This window comes from Ambystoma mexicanum, chromosome 6p (genome assembly GCF_040938575.1).
Source record: "Ambystoma mexicanum isolate Mex_15411 chromosome 6p, UKY_AmexF1_1, whole genome shotgun sequence".
Taxonomy (NCBI): Eukaryota; Metazoa; Chordata; class Amphibia; order Caudata; family Ambystomatidae; genus Ambystoma; species Ambystoma mexicanum.
In genome coordinates, this window is record NC_090935.1 from 229,191,292 (window position 1) to 229,213,611 (window position 22,320).

Consider the following 22,320-nt stretch of genomic DNA (forward strand, 5'->3'; position numbering starts at 1 on the left):
TTTTGCAGTATTGAAATAACATGGTTGTCCTTGTAAACAAAGCATTTTAATTCCAAACTTGATTGAACTGAAACAGGTCTAACATGAGCATACATGTATGACATGTAAATGTCAACGGTTTCTCTATAAAAAAAAAAGTAAAATCATTTTACTCTGTGTTAACTTTCTCTTTTGTGTGTTAAATAGGATGTTGCAGCAAAAAAGACCTCTCAGAATGGAAGTGTCTAGTTGAAAGAAATCTTGCCTGGAAATTGCATTGTTAATTCCCTGTCTTCTTTTAAAGTCAGAATGTTCGGAACACAGTCAACACCAGTCGTTATTGACTGCACTTTATACATTCTGATGGGCTGAAAGGAGGTCAATAATGATTTTCAAGTGCTAATATGGATGAAGTACATAGTATAAAGCAAGGCCCTAGTATAGGTCAAGATGATGGAATATACCAGAGACTACAGTAATCACCAGGAACACAGTAACGACAAGTCTATAGCAAACACCACAGAGAAGAAGCACAGAAACAGGAAAGGAAAAGAGCACTGTAAAGACCTAGAAAACAGTAAGCCACATTGCTATGGTATAGATGAAGTCCATAGCATCAAGCAAAACCATAGTATAATACAAAATCGTGGAATAGATCAAGACTATAGTGAAGACCAGGAACAGAGTAACAATAAGACGACAGTCAAAAAGCACAGAAACAGAAAAGGGAAAAGCACAGTAAAGACCTAGGCAACAACCAAGATCAATGCTATAGTATGGACGAAGTCCATAGTATAAAGGAAGACCATTATATAGGTCAAGATCCTGTAATAGACCAAGACTAGAGTAAAGACCAGGAACACAGTAACAACAAGACTATAGCAAAGACCAAGACCATGGAGAAGATTCAAGTCAACAGCAAAAGGCAAGAGCACAGTAAAGACCTAAGCAAGAGCAAAGAAAGCTACTATAGTATGGACAAATAATCCAACCCGTATCTAAACAGCATTTATAAATGAACTGAATGAAAAGGTAATTCAGTAAATAATCTGCAAATGCAAGGTCAATAACTGGTATGTCCTATCTGGATGGGAACAATCCAGTACCATTAAAAAGGGACAAATAAGATATAATTTGACAATTTAATGACTATGACGTGTTAAAAATTTGAAATAAAGCAGAAAAGGTGCAGGTTCATAAACTACAGTACTCTTCTTTTTTTATTTTATAGTATGGACCAAGTCCATACTATAACGCAGGCCCATAATAATGGCCAAAATCATGGAACAGACAAAGACTATTGTAGAGACCAGGAACAAGGTATCAACAAGACTAAAGCAAAGACGATAGTGAAGAAGCAAGGTAACAGGAAATGAAAAGAGAACGGTAATGACCCAAGCAACAGCAATGAACAAATACAGTTCATGAATATATTTGTGAAAGCAACCTAAGACTATCAACACTGATGTAGCCACTGTCTTAGATAAGCTCTGCTCTTTTAGTGTCTCTTTTGATAGATTCTGACTTTATGAATTGAGTGAACGCCTGGACCCCACTATCCCAGCCCCCTTTCCTGCCCACTGTAGGATGGAGTGGAGTTGAGCAGCAGATGGGAAGCTACACAGACAGTGCGGCTCAAAATGCAGGCAATTATTTCACCCACAATGTGTCCACTTTCAACAGTGAGTGCCCATCACCACGTTGTTGTTTAGACCTTGTGCTAAGCCCTAAAATGAATATGGGGTCACAGAGAGGGAGGAGCCTGGCCCGACCAGCTGTAGGCCATGAAAGGACTCTGATGCCATGCTGTTTGCCAGGGCCTCTGTAAAGTCCACTCACAAGAGATGCCACAGTCATCTTGGTATCCTGGTTGCTCGCAGAGGTTGCATCCAGGATTAGGGCATGCGTTGGTGAGTGGGTGTGAATGCGTACACGTTAGTGCATGTCTGACTGCTTTTCTTTCCTCAGATTGCCAAATACTCATCTCTTTTGAGCCCATCTGCTCATAGGCATATGGGTGTTGGTGTTGTATGTTTCCCATTGTGCTCCAACCACGCCCATCAGGTGCTAATATGCAGATACAGTGTTCTAAGCGCGTGCACAGATGCAAGTTACGAAAGCCCCCGCCAACTAGATATTAGGCCTTTAATGGTAACGTGGCTGTCGCGTAGACGCCTGTAAGGTTCTTCAATGTAATAGGATAGTTAAATATACACGCAGAAACATGTACTCAGCAAAAATATATACACAGCAAGGTATGCAGTAAAGTATTAGAAAACACATGTAGCAAAAGCTTTTAAAACATATAAGGGTAGGGTGTTATGCATTTTTTATATATATAGTTTCCCTTTATAAAGCATAGTTTATGTTAGGTCATTAGAATTCACACATGTCCCATATTCATATTTGTGTTTTGACAGTGTGTGCTGCCATGGCCCATTGTGAGCAAGAGAACGGCCTTGTTAGTACAACATCACGAATTCCACCATGTTATCTTGCTAAATTGCTCTAAAGCACTAGGGCCCCTTTTTATTGACTTTTATTCTGTGGTGGGTGCAAGCGCCCCAAAGTCAGGATGTTTTGGTAGGAAAAGCAGATATCGGGCCTCATTACAAGGTTGCCGGTCCGGTAACAACGGTACCAGTAAGCTTGCCGGTATCATTGTTATCGGACCGGCAAACTACGAGGTCTACTCGTGGGTGCCTCTCAGCCCGGCAGGTCTGACCTGCCGGGCGGAACGTTACCCGCGAGCAGACCTACACGGTAACACTGGCACCGTTATTAACGGCGCTGGTGCTACCAGCCTCCCCATTCCAATTGAGCCCTATGGGGCTCGAATGGGAATGGGGAGCATTTTTTACTGGCGCCCGGAAATGGGCAATTACCGGGTCCGGCAAGACCGTAATGACCCAGTAATTGCCCATACGCACTGGTTAAAAAACAACTCCGGCGGCAGCCGTGCCGGTAATTACCGGCACGGCCACCGCCATAGTCGTAATGAGGCCCATTGATTAATTGTTGTAAAGATAGCAGCCCCCATAACTTGAGACTCAATGCCAGACAAGCAGGTGCCGTCCATGGCAAAATTTGAATGAGCACACGACATGGCATCAGTGCCAATTTACAAAGTTAAAGCTTGAACACAGTTCCCCCAGTGCCATGAAAAGCTCTGTTTTGTGAGGTAACTACCTTGATAATCAGAAGAAAATAACTGATATTAAAATTCGAAAAGCGGAACCTAAGCCTGGCGGTTCATTAAAGAGATGGTCATGGTGTACTGGTTTGTGGCTTGTGTCGAGATGGGAGTTGCAGGGCGTGGAAAACAAAGAAACCCAATTATAATGTTCAGGGCTTCGCAGCATATCTGCCCTCCCTATCATTTCCCACCTTCCCATTGGTCAGATCTCAGTGAGACGCGAAGGCTCAAAGTTATCTAAAATGTTTTATAATCCAGTTAGTACAGAGCTTCGTCTGGAATGCCTCACATGGGCCAACCAATAGGAACATGGTCCGAACCTAAATGAGGTCATGGTTTGAGGGTGTGGGATTTTTAACAGAGGGCCCGCGCACGTGGGTCATGGAGGCAGCCCCTAGAGTGGCTGGAGTTGCACAATGATGAAGTTTAGGGACAAATGCATCATTTTTTTTAAAGTTGCGTTTATTTTACAGTTTTCTGTGTTTGGGGGTCTGACCCTAGCTAGAGATGGCTGGGCCTCCTTCCCAGGTTTTGCTGTCAATGGTGGTAATATTGAATAATCAAGCCTGAAGCTAAGGTTGGAAATGATAGGGTTCGAGGCAATGGGCAATAACATGGGCAATGGGAAGGGACACTACACTGGGTGATATCACGGGAAAATTCAAACAGCATGTAGAACCATTGTGTTCATGTGCCTGGTCTTCTTATACAACACACACAGACTTAAGGGAGTTCACCTTTTAATCTCAAAACATAACAGGGGGTTACCTTTTTTGTGGGTGCTGCTTGTGGCACATGAAAGACCCCTTAACTCCAACTTACCACATTCATATCTTCTCCAGCTCCACGGGGCCCTGCTCCAGGGCAGTGAATGGAAATGCAGATGGAAGAAGGGCAGTATAGTGAGGGAGAACAGTAGAGCAGGAGCAGGTAACATGAAGACTGATAGGACAGGCGCGTGGAGAGTGGAGGAGGGCAGACGCATGAGTGAGACATGGAGAGTGAGGGAAGACAGGAGATAAGGTGATTGAAGGGAGCCAGGTGAGGGTAAAAGAGTGAATGAGTGCAGATAATGTAAGGCGGCGGGAGAAGGGAGCAATAGTTAATAAGGCGCAGGGGTGAGGGGTAAAGAGGATTAAAGGGAAAAGGAAATAGAGAGCAGGGGGTTCAGGAGTGTAAGGAGAATGGGGACTAATGAAGGTCTAAAGGGTCAGGGAGAATTGAAGAGTGAGGGAGGGTCAGAAAAGGGAGAGAGGGGAAGCAAGTGAGTGAGGAATAGGGAGTGGATGTGGAGCAACGTAAAGGCAAATGATGTGTGGCGTGGGTAAACGAGGGAGGGAAAAATTGAATGAAGGAAGTCAGGAGAGTATCCGATTAGCAGCAAAATGAGGAAGAGAGCAGGATCTTTCTAACAAAGAACCTTTGGCAGAAATGCAGAAAATAAAAGACGGGAGGATTAAGGGAATGAGGCAAGAATAGGGGACGACAGTGTTCAAAAAGTGCAGGATATAGTAGTCTAGTAGAGTGGAAATTGCTGGTAAGGAAAAAAGATGCAGGCAAAAAGAATGTGGTATGCGAGAAAAAGGAAGCGGGAGGGAAAGGAGTAAAAGAGGAGCATATTTGTGATGCAAGGTAGGCAGGCGCTTTCCCTAGGTGCCCACCTATACGCAGTCACAGCGGCAATAGGCATCGTTTATGAAAATCCCCTTTGTGCGAGCTCTCCCTGTTCACCTTATATGAAGTTGGTAGCTAAACAAGCCCCGATGAAACCCACAGTTGGGGAACTAAGCTGGTTGTGTCTGTAGAGTGGCCAACCCTCCCTCATTTTGCGTGAATGTCCCAATTTTATGGGTTGTGTCCCGTGTCTCACACACAGCCAGCTTGGTACAGGAATAAATCTTCACTTTTGTCTCTGAAGCAGGATCAGCTGTCCAAAGTGTTCCCAGCTCACACTTTTCGGTTGACAGTTAAAAGTGCAGGGAAGCACAGCACCTTTCCCACTGTTCTCCCAGCACCCTCAGATTCAGCTTTGTGTCATCCCCATTTCAAAAAACCAATGAGAGGTTGATGACCCAGACGCATGGGCCCCTCGGTAAAGACTGTTGTCCATTAGAAGGTGCAATTGTCAGGTGATAATAAATGGGAGGGCAGTATAATGTTGCATGCTGAGTAAAATAATGGCTCAAGTAGATTACCTTATATTAAATTATCTTTCACTGTGAGTACCCTTTTTTAAACCAAATGATATTGTGTTTAAGTCCACATTCCTTTGCAGTCTGGTATTGCAAGTGATTTCAGGGTGGTGAAAATAAAGCTATACATGTCTTTTTGCCTGGCCTATTTTTATAACAATTAATATAATGTCAGGTTGATTTCTTATGTGATTTGTGCACTTATTGACAGAAAAATTAATTCTTTATTTTTGGAAACCCAACCTTAAAAAATATATGTGACCTATCACTGGAAGATATGTAGACAAGTGCTTAAATCACAGCCTAGGTCCATATACTAATTTAACAAGATGTGTGATCCTGGGCAAATCATTTAATCTCACTGTGCCTGATCAGCTGATATTGGGTGTCTCAATAAGTGATGTAGTTTCCAATTTTCCAGATGAAGAAAAACCCTCATGGTTTACTAAGCAATCGACTTATCAATTATAGTGATTGTTTATGTATTGCACAGCACGTTACTATCTTGGCTTACACATAAAAACTTCTTTGAATGTATTTGCGTCTTTGGATATTCATGTAGCAGCGTTGCATGTTTGGAAGGAGTTTATTAAAATCATTGAGAATGTGAGATGAAACATTGTGGATCCTCCTTTAGATGTATGATGGGACTGAAGTCGGTACTTTCTTTTTCCTTTATCTGCTTGAGAAGATGTAGGTAATTTGTTAAATGAAATTGGAAAATGTGTTTTTAATTTCATGTCTTGATTAACACTGCTTATTTTATTTAGTTTGCCTTGCATAGTGTTTAAGGTATGAAATGACTAATCAATATAACACTTAATAAAACATTTTTAACAATTGCTCGCTCCTCTAGTGGGCCTCTTTAATTCCTTTAGGGTCACAGGTAACATAACCCTTTCTATGCAGGAATCAATCGCCGTCCTCCTGCCTAAGCCAGGAGCGGACCTAAGAAACCCTGCGTCATACAGGCCAATTGCACTGCTGACATCGATGCCAACATTTACTCTAAAATACTGGCAACACGCCTGTCTCAGGTGATACCTGACATAATCCATCCCGACCAAACAGGTTTCATCAGAAACAAATCCACAAACGACAACATCCGTAGAGCACTGAATTTGGTGGATCTAACCGCCCAAAACTCTCAAAAACTAGTCCTCATGGCTCTCGACGCAACTAAAGTGTTCAACAAAGTAGTCTGGTCCTTCATGACACTCACTTTGGAAGCCTTTGGATTTGGGCCAGAGTTCAGAACAATGATCCTAGCCAATTACCAAACACTGAAAACCCTCCTTAGAATCAATGGCTCCCTCTCCACACCAATCTCCCTAACCTGTGGCACTAGACAGGGCTGCCCTCTATCCCCTCTCTTGTTTGCAATGATCATGGAACCCTTCACTCAGGGGGTCAGGCTAAACAAATTCATCAAGGGCCCCTGCGTTGGCCCCTCTCCACACAAAATTGTGCTGTATGCGGACAACGTCCTTTTGACCATCTCTGACCCCCACCCCACACTGCCACACGCCCTGGCGGAAAAAGGCAGTTATGGTAGAGTAACCGGATTCTCGATCAATTTTAACAAATCAGCAGCCCTGGGGATAGGGTTAACTTCGGCAGACAAGGAGACCATCGCCGCAATGTGTCCAATCCAATGGAAAACGAAGGTGATCACCTACCTGGGATTCCAAATCACAGAGGACCCAAAGATGGTATACCAAGCAAATTTCCCCCCTTCTCTTTAAAGAACTGGAAGCCGACCTAAAGTGCTGGGCATCTCAAGAAATTTCACTGATGGGCTGAATTACTGCCTGCAAAATGAATCTGCTCCCCAGATTCCTATACGCTTGCGCAACACTCCCAATCATGATTCCTTAACCGTCCTTCGCGGCGTGCATAGGAAAATGCTACAGTTCATCTGGAGAGGGAGGAAAGCCCGGATCCCTAAGGGAACAATGCTAGGCAGTGCAAGACTTGGTGGCCTGGGGGTTCCGGACCTGCAAAAATACCAAATGGCAGCGCAGCTAGCATGCACACAAGCATGGCAGACCCTCATGAACCGACCCAGATGGGTGGAACTGGAACAATCGTGCCCCCCTCGCCCCCTACGTTTCCTTCCACACATCCCACCCCTGATGCGGAAGCGATGGCAGGGTCTCCTCATGTCCACCAAACATACAGTGAACACCTGGGACAGAGCCCTAAAACAGAAAGGGATCCCAAGAGGACTAAGCCCCTCCTCTCAAATATTCCTGAACCCAGCCTTTGCACCCGGAGCACACCCATAAAACTTTAAAAACTGGATCGAGGGGTGCCTGGAGGCACTAGGACAGCTCTTCGAAGATGGATTACCCCGCACCTTTGAACAATGCAAAGAATCCTTCCAGCTTCAAGAGAGCGACAAATTTACCTATATTCAGCTGCGCCACTGGTGCTCCCACCTGCAAACCTGTCAAGCGGCGACCAGAGCCCCCACAGCCTTGGAACTAACGCTCAAAGATCTCCCGCCCCAGGGCAAAATATCGATCCTGTACAGACGCTTCCAAACAGATTTCCTAGCCTCAAGAACCAGATCTATGGCACAATGGGAAGCAGACTTAGGCCACCCAATCGAGGACCAGGCCTGGGTGGACATCTGGTCTTGCACTCATTCCGCATCGACATGCATCACTAACAGAGAATGCTCCTACAAGATCCTACTACGCTGGTACTATCCCCCCTTGAGACTCCATCACATGAACCAAATTCTCGATCCAACCTGCAGGAAACGGTGTGGCCAAGTGGGATCCTTTTTTCATATGTGGTGGTCTTGCCCTAAGGTTCAAAACTTTTGGAAATAATGTCTAACAGTCATTACAGAGATCACCCAAACAAGACTCCCTCTGGAACCCGAACCTATCCTCCTGGGGTCTCCCGTCCCAGGAATCTTTCCCTGATCAGGAGCCAAAGCCAAGCTACTATCCCAGTGCCTCCTAGCGGGTAGAATAGTGGTTGCCCGCACGTGGAAATCCGTTGAGGGCCCACTCATGCCCCTTTGGTGGACGAAAATATGGGACGTGCTGATAGCGGAGAAGGTAACGGCAGCCAGAGCGGGCCGGCTCCATCGCTTCCAAAACATTTGGGGGCCAATAATCGAGTATGACCAGGAATTCCTGGCCCTGACCTATAAACCGCAACTGGACAGAAGGATCCTCGAGGGCAGACTCATGTCCTAAGCGCCGGGGGAGGGAATAGAGAACTGTGACACCCAGTCGGGATAACTAACGGTGAGGAGGGGAGGGGACAGAAGGGAAATGTGAGATGATTTGACATTAAGGTTGTACATGTTTTGACTTAATATGTATTGTTACCGCTCCGCCTGTTTCAAAAATAAACATATTTTAAAACAAAACATTTTTTTAAATGTAATGTCTTTACCAATGGTGTCCTCGAGCAGTGAAGACTGATGCCACTGCTTGTAATGTAATTGACTGTGATTTCGCTTCTGACCATGTCAATTCATATCTTGCAAACTAGGGTTCTGCATATCTTTTGCTGGACAGGTCCAGAAGGCAATCCATAAGAACACATCAGTGACTTGAATGCCTAACGTTCCCACTGTGTTGTGATTGTGTTGTTCGGAGCCCAAGCTGTCCCTATTTGGGCAACATATTTCTTACTTTAATGGCATTAAATGTGCACTTTGCCCTGCGTGCATGTTACATACTGCCCCTGGCTGGCTGCTGTCACCTTAACTGAAGACTTTAAATGTGCGCTTTGCAGCCGGTTACAGACTGGCTTTGATAGCACACAACAGTGTTATCACCTCTTCCGCGTAAGCCCCTCGCTGGCAGAGCAATTACGAACTTTTCAGTGACAGTTTGGTGTTTCAGCAACCCTCTGGCTGCCTGCCCGTGATATTAAAGGGCATTCCTTTGTATTCCTTCTTATTTATTTATGTATTATTATCTAAGCAGCCCAAGGTTGGCACAGACTGTGTCCACTCCCCCCTTAACTGTCAGCAAGGGGGAGGAGGCAATCATATTGAAATGGGCCCCCAGGAGCCCTATGAAATGTTTGACCGGCCCCTGTGAGGGGACGCTAAGACTGCTCTTTGTTATTCCAGTGTGCCTCACTGCCAGCCAGGTGGGATGAGGGCATGTGTGCTGTGGCTGGCGTCGGGCCAGGACACTGCAGGGCCTGCTCGCCCCTTTGTCCATCATCCCGGTGCTACATTCGAGTGCTCAGTTAGTCGGAATGGACCATGGTCCAGTGATTGCAACTCTCAGCATTAGGCGGGCACGAGCAGGGGGCGTGAGGGCGCCTGTGTGAAAGCTGTTCTGTGTTGCAGCAGTTTTACAGCTGCGGCCATTTAAGATTGCATCTGGTGCGTTTCTTAATGCCCGAGTAGCTTCTGCTATGGGGGCGGGGGGGAGGTGCTGCGGCACGAGGATATACAACAGTGTGTCCTGAGCCCAGTACACTCGCGCTGATCTACAGTGGACTAACATACCTTGACTGGGACTCACTCAGAGCTCACAGCTAAGCAGACACTCGGCTTCTAGCCCAAGGGCATGCTCTGTCGATTCAAAGCATCCCTGTGCTGTCCCAGGTCTCACTGGCGAACCTTCTACTAGTGGCCCTGCCTGAGCACCTAGCCCTCACAGCCCAGACGACGCACCTCTTGGGGGCCTTTCTTCAGCACTCACTACTGTCCTCGGCATCCACTGAGCCCCTCAACATGCAGCTCAGACTACTGTACCCCCCCACAGCAGCGCGCATGCCCCTGCGCCACTTCACCAAGACCCTTGCAAATGTGGCTGTCGCGGTCACCCCCCCCCCCCCCCCCGCTCAGCTGTGGTCTTTCGCCCCAAGCGCAGCGCACTTCTTCCGTGTCATCGTCACTGTGGCCTCGCACTCAGTCTCACTCTCCGGCACTAGCAACTATGACCTTCGCCAAAGGGCGCGCCATGACCCCCTGGAGCCAGCACTCACCCGTTCACTCAGCCCTGTCTCCCTTAACCCAACAGTCGCCAGGAATAACAACGTCCACTTCCACAACTAGCAGCGGTGACCCTCACTGTAATACTGACTGCTGTCTGTGACCCTCTCATCCACGCACTCGCTGACGTTTCCCTCTCTCGAGTACTCCCTACACTGTCATTCACCCCAGCACTCGCCATTGGCTCTCGCGTCCACACACCACTGCCCAGAGCACACATGTCTGTGCCCTCCACACCAACAAATGGCATTACCCGGCTCACCTTCAGCATCCTCACCGCTGTGAGTCGATGCACTCATCCAGCACTCATCCAGCACTCACTACCGTGTGCATCTCCCAGGAATTTCACGCCAGCCGCCTGCATCTCAGTGCCGACCCATGTGGCTGAGCACTCACCCAAGCACTCACGTCCAACCACCACTGCCCAGAACACACATGCCTGTGCCCTACTGTCACCGCCACACTGCTACATGTCATTACCCAGCTCCCTTTCAGCATCGTCACCCCTGTGACCCGATGCACTCATCCAGCACTCACCACCGTGTGCATCTCCCAGGAATTTCACGACAGCCGCCTACATCTCAGTGCCGGCCAATGTGGTTGAGCACTCACCCAAGCACTCGCGTCCAACCACCACTGTCTAGAGCACACATGCCTGTGCCCTCCTGTCACCTCCACACTGCTACATGTCATTACCCAGCTACCCTTCAGCATCCTCACCCCTGTGAGTCGATGCACTCATCCAGCACTCACCACCGTGTGCATCTCCCAGGAATTTCACGCCAGCCGCCTGCATCTCAGTGCCGACCCATGTGGCTGAGCACTCACCCAAGCACTCACGTCCAACCACTAATGCCCAGAACACACATGCCTGTGCCCTACTGTCACCGCCACACTGCTACATGTCATTACCCAGCTCCCTTTCAGCATCGTCACCCCTGTGACCCGATGCACTCATCGAGCACTCACCACCGTGTGTATCTCCCAGGAATTTCACGCCAGCCACCTACATCTCAGTGCTGGCCAATGTGGCTGAGCACTCACCCAAGCACTCCCGTCCAACCACCACTGTCCAGAGCACACATGCCTGTGCCCTCCTGTCACCTCCACACTGCTACATGTCATTACACAGCTCCCCTTCAGCATCCTCACCCCTGTGAGCCGATGCACTCATCCAGCACTCACCACCGTGTGCATCTCCCAGGAATTTCACGCCAGCCACCTTCATCTCAGTGCCGACCCATGTGGCTGAGCACTCACCCAAGCACTCACGTCCAACCACCACTGCCCAGAACACACATGCCTGTGCCCTCCTGTCACCTCCACACTGCTACATGTCATTACCCAGCTCCCCTTCAGCATCGTCACCCCTGTGAGCCGATGCACTCATCCAGCACTCACCACCGTGTGCATCTCCCAGGAATTTCACGCCAGCCACCTGCATCTCAGTGCCGACCCATGTGGCTGAGCACTCACCCAAGCACTCACGCCCAACCACCACTGTCCAGAGCACACATGCCTGTGTCCTCCTGTCACCTCCACACTGCTACATGTCATTACCCAGCTCCACTTCAGCATCGTCCCACCTGTGAGCCGATGCACTCATCCAGCACTCACCACCGTGTGCATCTCCCAGGAATTTCACGCCAGCCGCCTACATCTCAGTGCCGGCCAATGTGGCTGAGCACTCACCCAAGCACTCGCGTCCAACCACCACTGTCCAGAGCACACATACCTGTGCCCTCCACACTGCTACATGTCATTACCCAGCTCCCCTTCAGCATCGTCACCCCTGTGACCCGATGCACTCATCCAGCACTCACCACCGTGTGCATCTCCCAGGAATTTCACGCCAGCCGCCTACATCTCAGTGCCGGCCAATGTGGCTGAGCACTCACCCAAGCACTCGCGTCCAACCACCACTGTCCAGAGCACACATGCCTGTGTCCTCCTGTCACCGCCACACTGCTACATGTCATTACCCAGCTCCCTTTCAGCATCGTCACCCCTGTGACCCGATGCACTCATCCAGCACTCACCACCGTGTGCATCTCCCAGGAATTCCATGCCAGCCGCCTGCATCTCAGCGCTGGCCAATGCGGCTGAGCACTCACACAAGCACTCAAACCGTTGACCTTGACTCAAGCACTCACTGCCGCGTCTCTGGCCTTGGCAAGAAGCCCGTAACCCTGTCACACATGCCCGTGCCCTTCAGCCCATCTGCCACTGCCATGACCTTAACCCCCAGCACGCTGCTCCCCTTACCCACGCCACCCCAGGGAAAGGTGCCCGGAGCGCGCCACTGGGGTCTGCAGCCAGTGCCCCACAGAAGCATTGAGCGTCCTCATGCCCCCCTCGCCCCTCACCTCTTGAGGTAGTTTCTCCCGTACAGGATCTGCTGCAGCAAAGTCACCACCCCAAACGCGCAGACGAAGATGAAGAGGAGCGTCCTGTTCCCCAGCAGGTCTCTGCCTGCCGAGGGGTCCGCGTACCCCATGCCGGGGCCCCGGGGCGTCAGGAGAGGCGACCGAGACCGTTCGATTCTCTTGAAGCGGGTCTGGCTCTTGCCTTCTCCTGGTCCCTAGGATGTCTCTGAGAGTGGAACGTATCCCCGCGGCTCCTCCTGCAGCTGCCCGAGTTCCCGTGCGGCTGTTCCAGGTGAGCGCTCTCTCTCTCGCCAGCGATTAGCTGTCCTGCCGGCGGGAAGCTCCTCCTGCAGCCCAGTTCAGTTCCCGGCGGAGGGCTCCTAGCGAGCAACTATTGCCTGCTGCTGGTGAGTTCCTGCGGGTCCCTGGGGTGTCTCTGCGCGTGGAAAGTCTCCATGCGGCTGTCGCAGATGAACTCTCTCTCCTGCCACTGATTGGCTCTCCCTCCTGCTGCCCTGGCCGGCGGGAACCTCCTCCTACTGCCCCTGCCGGCGGAGAGCTCCCCGCTGCTGTCAGTGAGTTCCTGCGGGTCCCTGGGATGTTTCTCAGCTTGGAAAGTCTCCCTGCGGTTCCTCCTGCAGCCCCTGCCGCTGGAGAGCTCCTCCTGCAGCCCCTGCCGGTGCTCGAGTTCCCGTGCTGCTAGTCCAGATGAACTCTGGCTCCTGCCAGTGCTTGACTCTCCCCCTGCCGTCTCTGCCGGTGGAGAGCTCCTCCTGCAGTCCCTGCCGCTGGAGAGCTCCTCCTGCAGTCCCTGCCGCTGGAGAGCTCCCCCTGCAGTCCCTGCCGGTGCTCAAGTTCCCGTGCTGCTAGTCCAGATGAACTCTGTCTCCTGCCAGTGCTTGGCTCTCCCCCCTGCAGTCTCTGTCGGTGGAGAGCTCCTCCTGCAGTCCCTGCCGCTGGAGAGCTCCTCCTGCAGCCCCTGCCGGTGCTCGAGTTCCCGTGCTGCTAGTCCAGATGAACTCTGTCTCCTGCCAGTGCTTGGCTCTCCCCCCTGCAGTCTCTGCCGGTGGAGAGCTCCTCCTGCAGTCCCTGCCGCTGGAGAGCTCCCCCTGCAGCCCCTGCCGGTGCTCGAGGTCCCGTGCTGATAGTCCAGATGAACTCTCTCTCTCGATCTCCTGCCAGCGCGTTGCTCCCCCTCCTACAGCCCCTGCCGGTGGAGAGTTCCTCGTGGGGTTGGGACCTGTGGGCGAGGAACTCTTCCCTGCTGCCGCCCGGCGCCGTGCTGGGGCACTTCCTGCGGCGGTTCTTCCTACAGCCCCGGCTGGCTGTGAGCTCCCCTCACTCCCACGCCGCGGCCGCAGCTGGCCCCTGCTGCCGGCTACCAGGAGGTGTGTGCGCCGGCAGCAGCCTCAGTAGAGAGCGGCCCATGGCCCGGCCTGTCCAAGGACGGTGCTGGTGGGCCCCCGGTGCCTGCAGCAGCCCCTCCCCCCCCGGGACACGTGCGGGCTGTGTCACGGCCGCGGTGCTAGCACGGAGCCCGTCGGATGGGGCAAGGGTTCACTGTGCATGGCAGACTGGCAGCCGGCTGCACCCTGCCCCGGCGGCGGCAGCAGCATCCTCTGCTCACACTGCATGCAGCCTGCAGAGCAGGGACGTGAAGGGGGGCGGAGAGGGAGATGGGAGGGGGGGGGGGCAGGGGTATGACTGTGGCTGAGCGTGTGTGTCCTATTCTGCTGCACACCGCCTGCACGCAGTGAACTCGAGCGAGAGAAGTTAATATCGCTTAGCTGCCGTTTGTGCAATTCTACACGAGAAAGGTATTGACTGCGTGCCCGCAGCGAGGAGTCGCCCTGGATGGCAGCTGCACAGCCTCCGTGAGTGCTGCAGGTTTACCTTTCCTAGAGTCCGTTCTATGGGGTGGAGGGTGTCAAAATTCCCTTAACAGGGCGTTGTATTAAAGAAACGGGTCACAATGTCGCCTATTGATAATTATTCAAAGTTAACATATGTTTCACTCTATCTTGCTCTTCCTCAGGGTTCGTGTAATAAACTGTCGGTATAGGGGAGAAAAAAGACAGTAATACAATAATGGATAACAAAAGCAATATCAGTTTAAACAGTGAGCAGACCAAGGGACGTGTGCGTGTGTGTGCGTGTGCGTGTGTGTGTGTTTCCTCTCAGCGGGCGCTAGAGAGAGCGACCCATGTATTGCATTGCATCTGGGAGCGCGCGGGCGTCTCTCAAGAAGTTCCTCTTCAGAGCAGTTCGGTGCCCCTCTCTGTGCGTCTCCTCCCACCTGTTAATGGCAGGTCCCTCGGTGCCTGCTCCCGCCTCCACTTTTGCCCCTGCAATCCCGTCTCTGCCAACACTCCTTTGACACCGCCTCTTTCTTATGCCCCTTGCCACTGCCATGTGGCTGACATCACCAGCCCCTCTTTTACCGGTCTACCTGCCCCTTACAGCCTTTCTATGGCTCCTTCGTCCTACCCACCGCTCATGACTCTGTCCGGCGAATGCATTTGCTGGCCACATGCCTTCTTGCCCCTACCAGTCCCTCTCTGTTTGCCCCTTCTAATCTCCGTTACTGCCCCCATGCCTGCTTGCCCCCATCAGTCCCTCTCTGTTTGCCCCTTCTAATCTCCGTTACTGCCCCATGCCTTCTTGCCCCTACCAGACCCTCTCTGTTTGCCCCTTCTAATCTCCGTTACTGACCCCATGCCTGCTTACCCCTACCAGTCCCTCTCTGTTTGCCCCTTCTAATCTCCGTTACTGCCCCCATGCCTTCTTGCCCCTACCAGTCCCTCTCTGTTTGCCCCTTCTAATCTCCGTTACTGCCCCATGCCTTCTTGCCCCAAGCAGTCCCTCTCTGTTTGCCCCTTCTAATCTCCGTTACTGACCCCCATGCCTGATTGCCCTACCAGTCCCTCTCTGCTTGCCCCTTCTAATCTCCGTTACTGCCCCATGCCTTCTTGCCCCTACCAGTCCCTCTCTGTGTGCCCCTTCTAATCACCGTTACTGCCCCCATGCCTTCTTGCCCCTACCAGCCCCCCTCTGTTTGCCCCTTCTAATCTCCGTTACTGCCCCATGCCTGCTTGCCCTACCAGTCCCTCTCTGTTTGCCCCTTCTAATCTCCGTTACTGCCCCCATGCCTTCTTCCCCTACCAGTCCCTCTCTGTTTGCCCCTTCTAATCTCCGTTACTGCCCCCATGCCTTCTTGCCCCTACCAGTCCCTCTCTGTTTGCCCCTTCTAATCTCCGTTACTGCCCCATGCCTTCTTGCCCCAAGCAGTCCCTCTCTGTTTGCCCCTTCTAATCTCCGTTACTGACCCCCATGCCTGATTGCCCTACCAGTCCCTCTCTGCTTGCCCCTTCTAATCTCCGTTACTGCCCCATGCCTTCTTGCCCCTACCAGTCCCTCTCTGTGTGCCCCTTCTAATCACCGTTACTGCCCCATGCCTTCTTGCCCCTACCAGCCCCCCTCTGTTTGCCCCTTCTAATCTCCGTTACTGCCCCATGCCTGCTTGCCCTACCAGTCCCTCTCTGTTTGCCCCTTCTAATCTCCGTTACTGCCCCATGCCTTCTTCCCCTACCAGTCCCTCTCTGTTTGCCCCTTCTAATCTCCGTTACTGCCCCCATGCCTGCTTGCCCTACCAGTCCCTCTCTGTTTGCCCCTTCTAATCTCCGTTACTGCCCCCATGCCTTCTTGCCCCTACCAGCCCTTCTCTGTTTGCCCCTTCTAATCTCCGTTCTTGCTCCTGCTTGGCCTGTCCCTGCCCGGTCTCAGACCATTCCATCTTGCAGGCACACCACTCTTTACTCTTTCACCATCCTCTCCTGCACCACTTTTTGCCTTTCCCCTTTTTGCCCCGGCTAGACCTCGTCTGACTGCCTCGCGGTCTAGACAGTCTCTGCCACCCCCCACTCTCTCTTGCCCCTGTCCAGATCCTCGTTGCCTGTCGCCTACCTAAGACTCACCCTGCCTCGACCCTCTCTGCCCCCCTCCCCCGTCTCCCCTCCCATGGTCGCGGCGCTTCCTTCTCCTCTGCAGTCGCCATCCCTGGCAAGGTCACCGCATCCGTCAAGGACATCTCCGCTCCGCGGGCGGATTACAGACGGGGCTCGGAGCCGCTGCCAGGGCGACCGGCGACGGAGCCTCTGCCAGCCACCCACTGACCCCCTCCATCCTAAAAATACACGAAATAGGGGCACTGGGACCACGTGCAACATAAACCCTCCTGTGCTCAGGTGCTCACACGGTGCCCCCGCTGGACGCGGCTAGCTGTGCCCCCCACCACCCCCGGGTTATCTAACGTGTGTCAGCCCTCGTGCCCTCCCGTGGGCTGTGCTGATCCCCCCCACGGGAAGCAAGGCGTGCTGAATGCGTGCTGCATTCCCAGTGGAGCTCATTATGCAGACGGGCGCACGCATCTGCCGCTGCCAGACCAGGCTTGGTTCCCAGCAAACGTCCTGGTGGCGTCACGCAGCAAGGTGAAGGGCACGGCCCTCCTCCCTCCCACATTCCGGGGACCCCACGTTTTCCCTTCATCTGCATTTACCTGCACTTAACGCGAGCGCATCTAGCCATTAGAAAAGCGGACCCGTGGCTCCCGGTGGCAGAAGCAATACATGTCGCAGGTATGCGATGGTTGTTCTGCGGTGTTTTTAGTTGTACCACAGACACCTGTCCCTAGGGTATATTGGTCGCATGTATTTCCAGAGGTTATGGTAAAAGGTGTCATGCTGGGCACGTCACCGCTGTTGTGGTCCCAGAGTGACCAGGCTTGTCTCGAGGGTGGCATATTTTGCCCCCCCTCCCCCCGTGGCACCCAGTCCTATTGTCAGTGCAGGAGAAAGGAGCATGCGGAAGATAACAGGAAGGGAAGAGTAACTGTAAACTCATGTTTTGGTGTTGGCTGTGGGCAGGCCATACTTTTAAGAGGGGCGGGGCTGTCATAACAGCAGCTACACAAACAGCAATAGTACAAGATCCAAAATAAAGGAATGTCAACTCAAGGTTCTATGAATATATACTTTAATTAAACACACCAATACACAATTTAAATATACTAGAAAAATAGTAACAAAAATCCACCACTGTGGAAAGACCACCGAGTACGCAAAATGTAAGTTTAGCTAGCACTCGGGGTAACGTAGCAGAAGTGAAAGGCAAGAAATTGCAACAATGGCCCTCATTACAAGTTTGCCGGTCTGGAAACAACGGTACCGGTAAGCTTGCTGGTACCATTGCCGGTACCATTGTTTCTGGACCGGCAAACTACGAGTTCTGTGAGCGGGTGCCTTTCAGCTGCCAGGTGTGGCGGGCGGCCCGGGACCCGCTCGCAGACCTTGATGGATGCACCGGCACCATTCACGAATGGTGCCGGTGCATCCATCCTCCCCATTCCCATTGAGTCCAATGGGAATGGGGAGGAAGGCATTAGAACACAGTTGACTGGGTTTCGAGGATGGTCACAAGCTGCAGAAAACAGGAATCCAACAGATTGGTTTCTTCTGGTGCTGCGGGTCCCAAACCAGGGGCTCAGAGACAAGAGGATACCTTCAGCTCTTCATCTCCACTCTGGCGAGGATGGCTAGCACCCTCAGCAGTCCTTCACCCCCACTGAGGAGACTGGGCACCGGTGCAGGCGTCAGAGAGTGCAGGTCTTCGTCCAACAGCAGGTCACCCCCAATGTTCCTTGGGGATGGTTAGGGGGCAGAGTTTGCCACTGCCTTGGAACACCTACCTTCACCTCACAACTGGGGGGGGGGGGGGTTTGTAAATGACTGCTCTCCCAACAGATTCCAAACAAATCTGTTCCCATTCCCACCTGAAAGGTGGAAATCAAGGGACAACCAAAACTCAAGCACATATCCTGAACTGGTTCACTTGGCCTGGGATCTATGTAGATGTAAAGAACATTGTGCTCACTTGCTCCTTTTGTCAAAGATCAGTATCCAAATGCCCACTCCAGCTCCATTACAGCCTCTTCCCATCCTTCATATATCTTTTTGACATAGTTGGACCCCTTGAGCCATCAAAATTGGGAAACTGACACATACTGGTGATATTATACTATGCAACCCATTACCTTGAGGTATTTCCTTTATGGAATAACACGACGCAACAAATTCTCAAGTATTTAATTCCATTTTTTTCGAGAGTTGGTTTTCCGAAGGATATCTTAACAGACCAAGGATCTACCTTTATAAGTAAACTCATATCAGAAGTAAAGGAAATTCTCCAGATTAAAACTTTGCATGCTTGTATATATTACCCTCGAACTGATGGTTTAGTAGTATGGTTCAACAACACTTTAAAGTACATTGTAAAGAAACTGGTTCAAGCCGATGGAACAAATTGGGATGTAATGACACCTTGGGCCCTTTTTCCATTATAAAGACCTCACAATCCTCAACAGGATTCTCCCCATTTGGACTTTTATATGGCAGAGAGCAGTGAGAAGTGCTTGATATGTTTACCTGGGAAGAAAGAGAGAAAGCTACTTTACCACTATCCCAAGATGCCCATAGACCAAAAGAACATAGGATGGCAGTTAGATCCATAGTACTAGCCAACGTGATTTGTACCCAAGAACATCAGAGAGGCTATCACCATAGAAAAGGATTTTAATACAGCTTTTCTATCGGGCAATGGGTTCTAGTTCTCCTCCCTTCAGCTGACAACAAGATGCTCTCTAAGTGGCATGGTCCCTACAAAATAATAGAGCAGACAGGGCCTTATGATTACTGGGTCTCGCAACCAGAAGGAAAGATCAAAACTCACATCCAGCACGTAAATCTTCTTAGGAAATTGAGAGAATAGCCCATTGAAGACACTACCATGGTATTAACCAGTTTGTTGTCTGATGAAACCAATATGAATACTCTGACACCTGAAGCCAGAAAGAACATCATTGTTGAGGAAATAGAAGATATGCTAGTGGCTGATATTATTGAGCCCTCTCAGAGCCCGTGGTCATCCCCAATTGTATTAGTTACCAAGTCAGATAAATCGTGGAGGTTCTGCATTAACTTCAGGAAGGTAAACATGGTCTCCCAATTTGACAGCTACCCCATGCCCAGAATGTATGATCTTATTGATCGATTGGGGTCTGCCGTTTACCTTTCCACGATTGATCTGACAAATGGGTACTTGCAAGTCCCTATTAATCCAACATATAGGGAGAAAACAGCATTCTCTTCTCCCATTGGGCTCTTTTCGGTTTAAAGTGCCACCTTTTGGTTTCTATGGGCCTGGGCTACCTTTTCAAGGTTAATGGACCAAATCCTCCGACCCTATGCATCTTTCCATGGAGCATACATCAGTGATATTATCATCCACAGAAAATCCTGGAGAGAGTATGTTTAGCACCTATATTTAGTTACCAGGGCACTAAGAAAAGCTGGGTTTACAACAAATCCAAAGAAATGCCATTTGGCTAGTATATCAGTCAGTTATGTTGGATTTCTCGTAGGGAAAGGGCGGATCCAGCTCCAAGCTGAAAAAGTCAAGGCAGTTGAAGAAACCCCAAGTCCCAAGATGATGAAAGATCTGAGAGCCTTTTTGGGTTTAGTTGGATATTAGACATTTTAGCCCTAATTTCTCATCTATCACGTCCTGTCTTACTGATAAACTCAAAAATGCTGAACCCCAGAAAATTAAATGGTGAGAGGAAGATCAGTTGTATTCTGACAAACCTAGGCACATTTTGTGTAGTGGACCTGTGTTGAATGAGGCAGATTTCAAGTGGGAATTCATCATACAAACAGACGGTTTGCATATTGGCCTGGGGCAGTTCTTTCACAAGATCATGATGGCACCGAGCATCCCGTCTTCTATAGTAGTAGAAAATTCCTCCCACGGGAGAACAATTATGTGACTCTTGAGTTAGAGGCCTTGGCTATAAAGTTGGATAGGCAGAAAATTCAGGCTAGTCACTGGCCATGCCACATTAACACGGATGAGCCTCTGCAAAGAAACAAATGCACTGGTTCTTAGATTTACAGCCCTATTGTTTTACAATGGAACACAGGAAAGGAAAAGAACAGGGTAACATGGACTTCCTTTCCCCTTTTCAATAGGTGCTGAAAGAACCACCAGCAACCTAGGGGAAGGGTATGTGAAGAATCATATTGCGTCATCATAGATTCCCCAGTGGCGACCTCCTCTCATGTGGCCAGGAGACAGCAGCCACAAACTGATCCTGACCCTGGAGGGTGGCTATATAAGGGAGAATCACACGAGAGGTGAGAATTACTAGGGAGATGTCATGACTTCATTGTATGACACGCGGAATTCCCCTTTCCCATGAGGAAGACCCTGTAATACCCAAAACCTTAATGGCCTACTGTCAGCTGTTTGTTCCTCCTTGTAGAGGAAGTAAAGAAATCTCTTCCCAATATTCCTTAGGTCAATTCCCCATCCTTGACCTAGACACAAAACTCCAACAAACACCCTTTCGCTTTTGGTATACCTTTATGTGAATATGTTATCTCATGTAAAACTACAGAGAAAAACTATCTAAACGATATATGTCTGCTGACATCTATGGACGCCAACTCCCATAATCACTGAAGTACTGAGATGAAGAGGATGAAAGAGTTGGTACAAGGTAATAGGAGCCCAAAGCTCAATGTGCAAACTAGTTGTTCTACTGAATCGTCTGTGCACTGGACATTTAAACATGGTAACCACACAGTCGAGAGACAGATGAATACATCATTCATGGTGACTATCCCTCCTGTGCCCCAATACTCTAAAGGTGTGAAACGCTATGTGCTAAGGCAACCGTATCGGCACTATCCCAGACAAATACAAGTAGAAATGAACCTGATTGTAACTAAGTATGGAAAGTGCGAGTGAACTCACTGCTAACTGACACATGCAAGTACTATGGACACAACGCAGATATGCATTCACCATGAAGCAACACGGACACTAGGTCAAACGTGCATTTAGAAACAAAGAATATAACATAACCAATATATATGCTGAAATGCACCATGAATAATATACACATATAGCTTGCTAACATAGAAACGCAATGGTAATGAGTTGCCATCTTTTATAGAAAATGGACGGTGGAGTCGCATTAGAGTGAATAGGGAAGGCTTGAGGCTGCATCGAGGTTTGACTTGCTGAATTCGCTGAAATACAGATCGGTGCAGGACAGACAGTAGCCGTGTGACCCCTTTCCAAGGTAACTGTGTATTGTTGATGGAGATCGATTTGTTCTGTCTGAGCCAGTATAAATCCCCATTGAGCCTCTGACAGTGAGTGTGCCATACTGTCTTTCTTCCTATTTGACCCCACATGAGGGCGAGGGAGGAGACCCAAGCATACGAGCTGAACTATATAAGGACGAGATCACTTTTCTAGGAGAGGTCGGGGCTACAACGTACTATAATTTTGGGAAAGCCTCAGGAGTGTTTGGGAAGTCAGGCCACCTAAATTTCAATACCTCCCAGAGGCCGAAATACAGCAACAGGGTAACCAGAGTCAAGTCACCCCTGGCCTTAAGTTCCTCCCAAGCTATAAATTTACCTTGTGGTACCACGTCTCCTTGGGTGTAGATTTACAAATTCTGAAAAGGACGAATAAAGATAT

The 22,320-nt window shown here is 50.1% G+C and overlaps 1 protein-coding gene across 3 annotated transcripts in view; it reads right to left on the reverse strand.

Moving 5' to 3' along the window:
- Positions 1–14,350, reverse strand: part of ST8SIA5 (ST8 alpha-N-acetyl-neuraminide alpha-2,8-sialyltransferase 5) — a 550,348-nt gene extending 535,998 nt beyond the window's left edge. For all 3 annotated transcript variants that reach the window (XM_069626924.1, XM_069626923.1, XM_069626922.1), the window contains exon 1: positions 12,715–14,350. In XM_069626924.1, coding sequence (XP_069483025.1) covers positions 12,715–12,845 — 131 coding nt within the window. In that variant the 5' untranslated portion in view covers positions 12,846–14,350. The remainder of the gene's footprint in view (positions 1–12,714) is intronic.
- Positions 14,351–22,320: the final 7,970 nt, after the last annotated feature.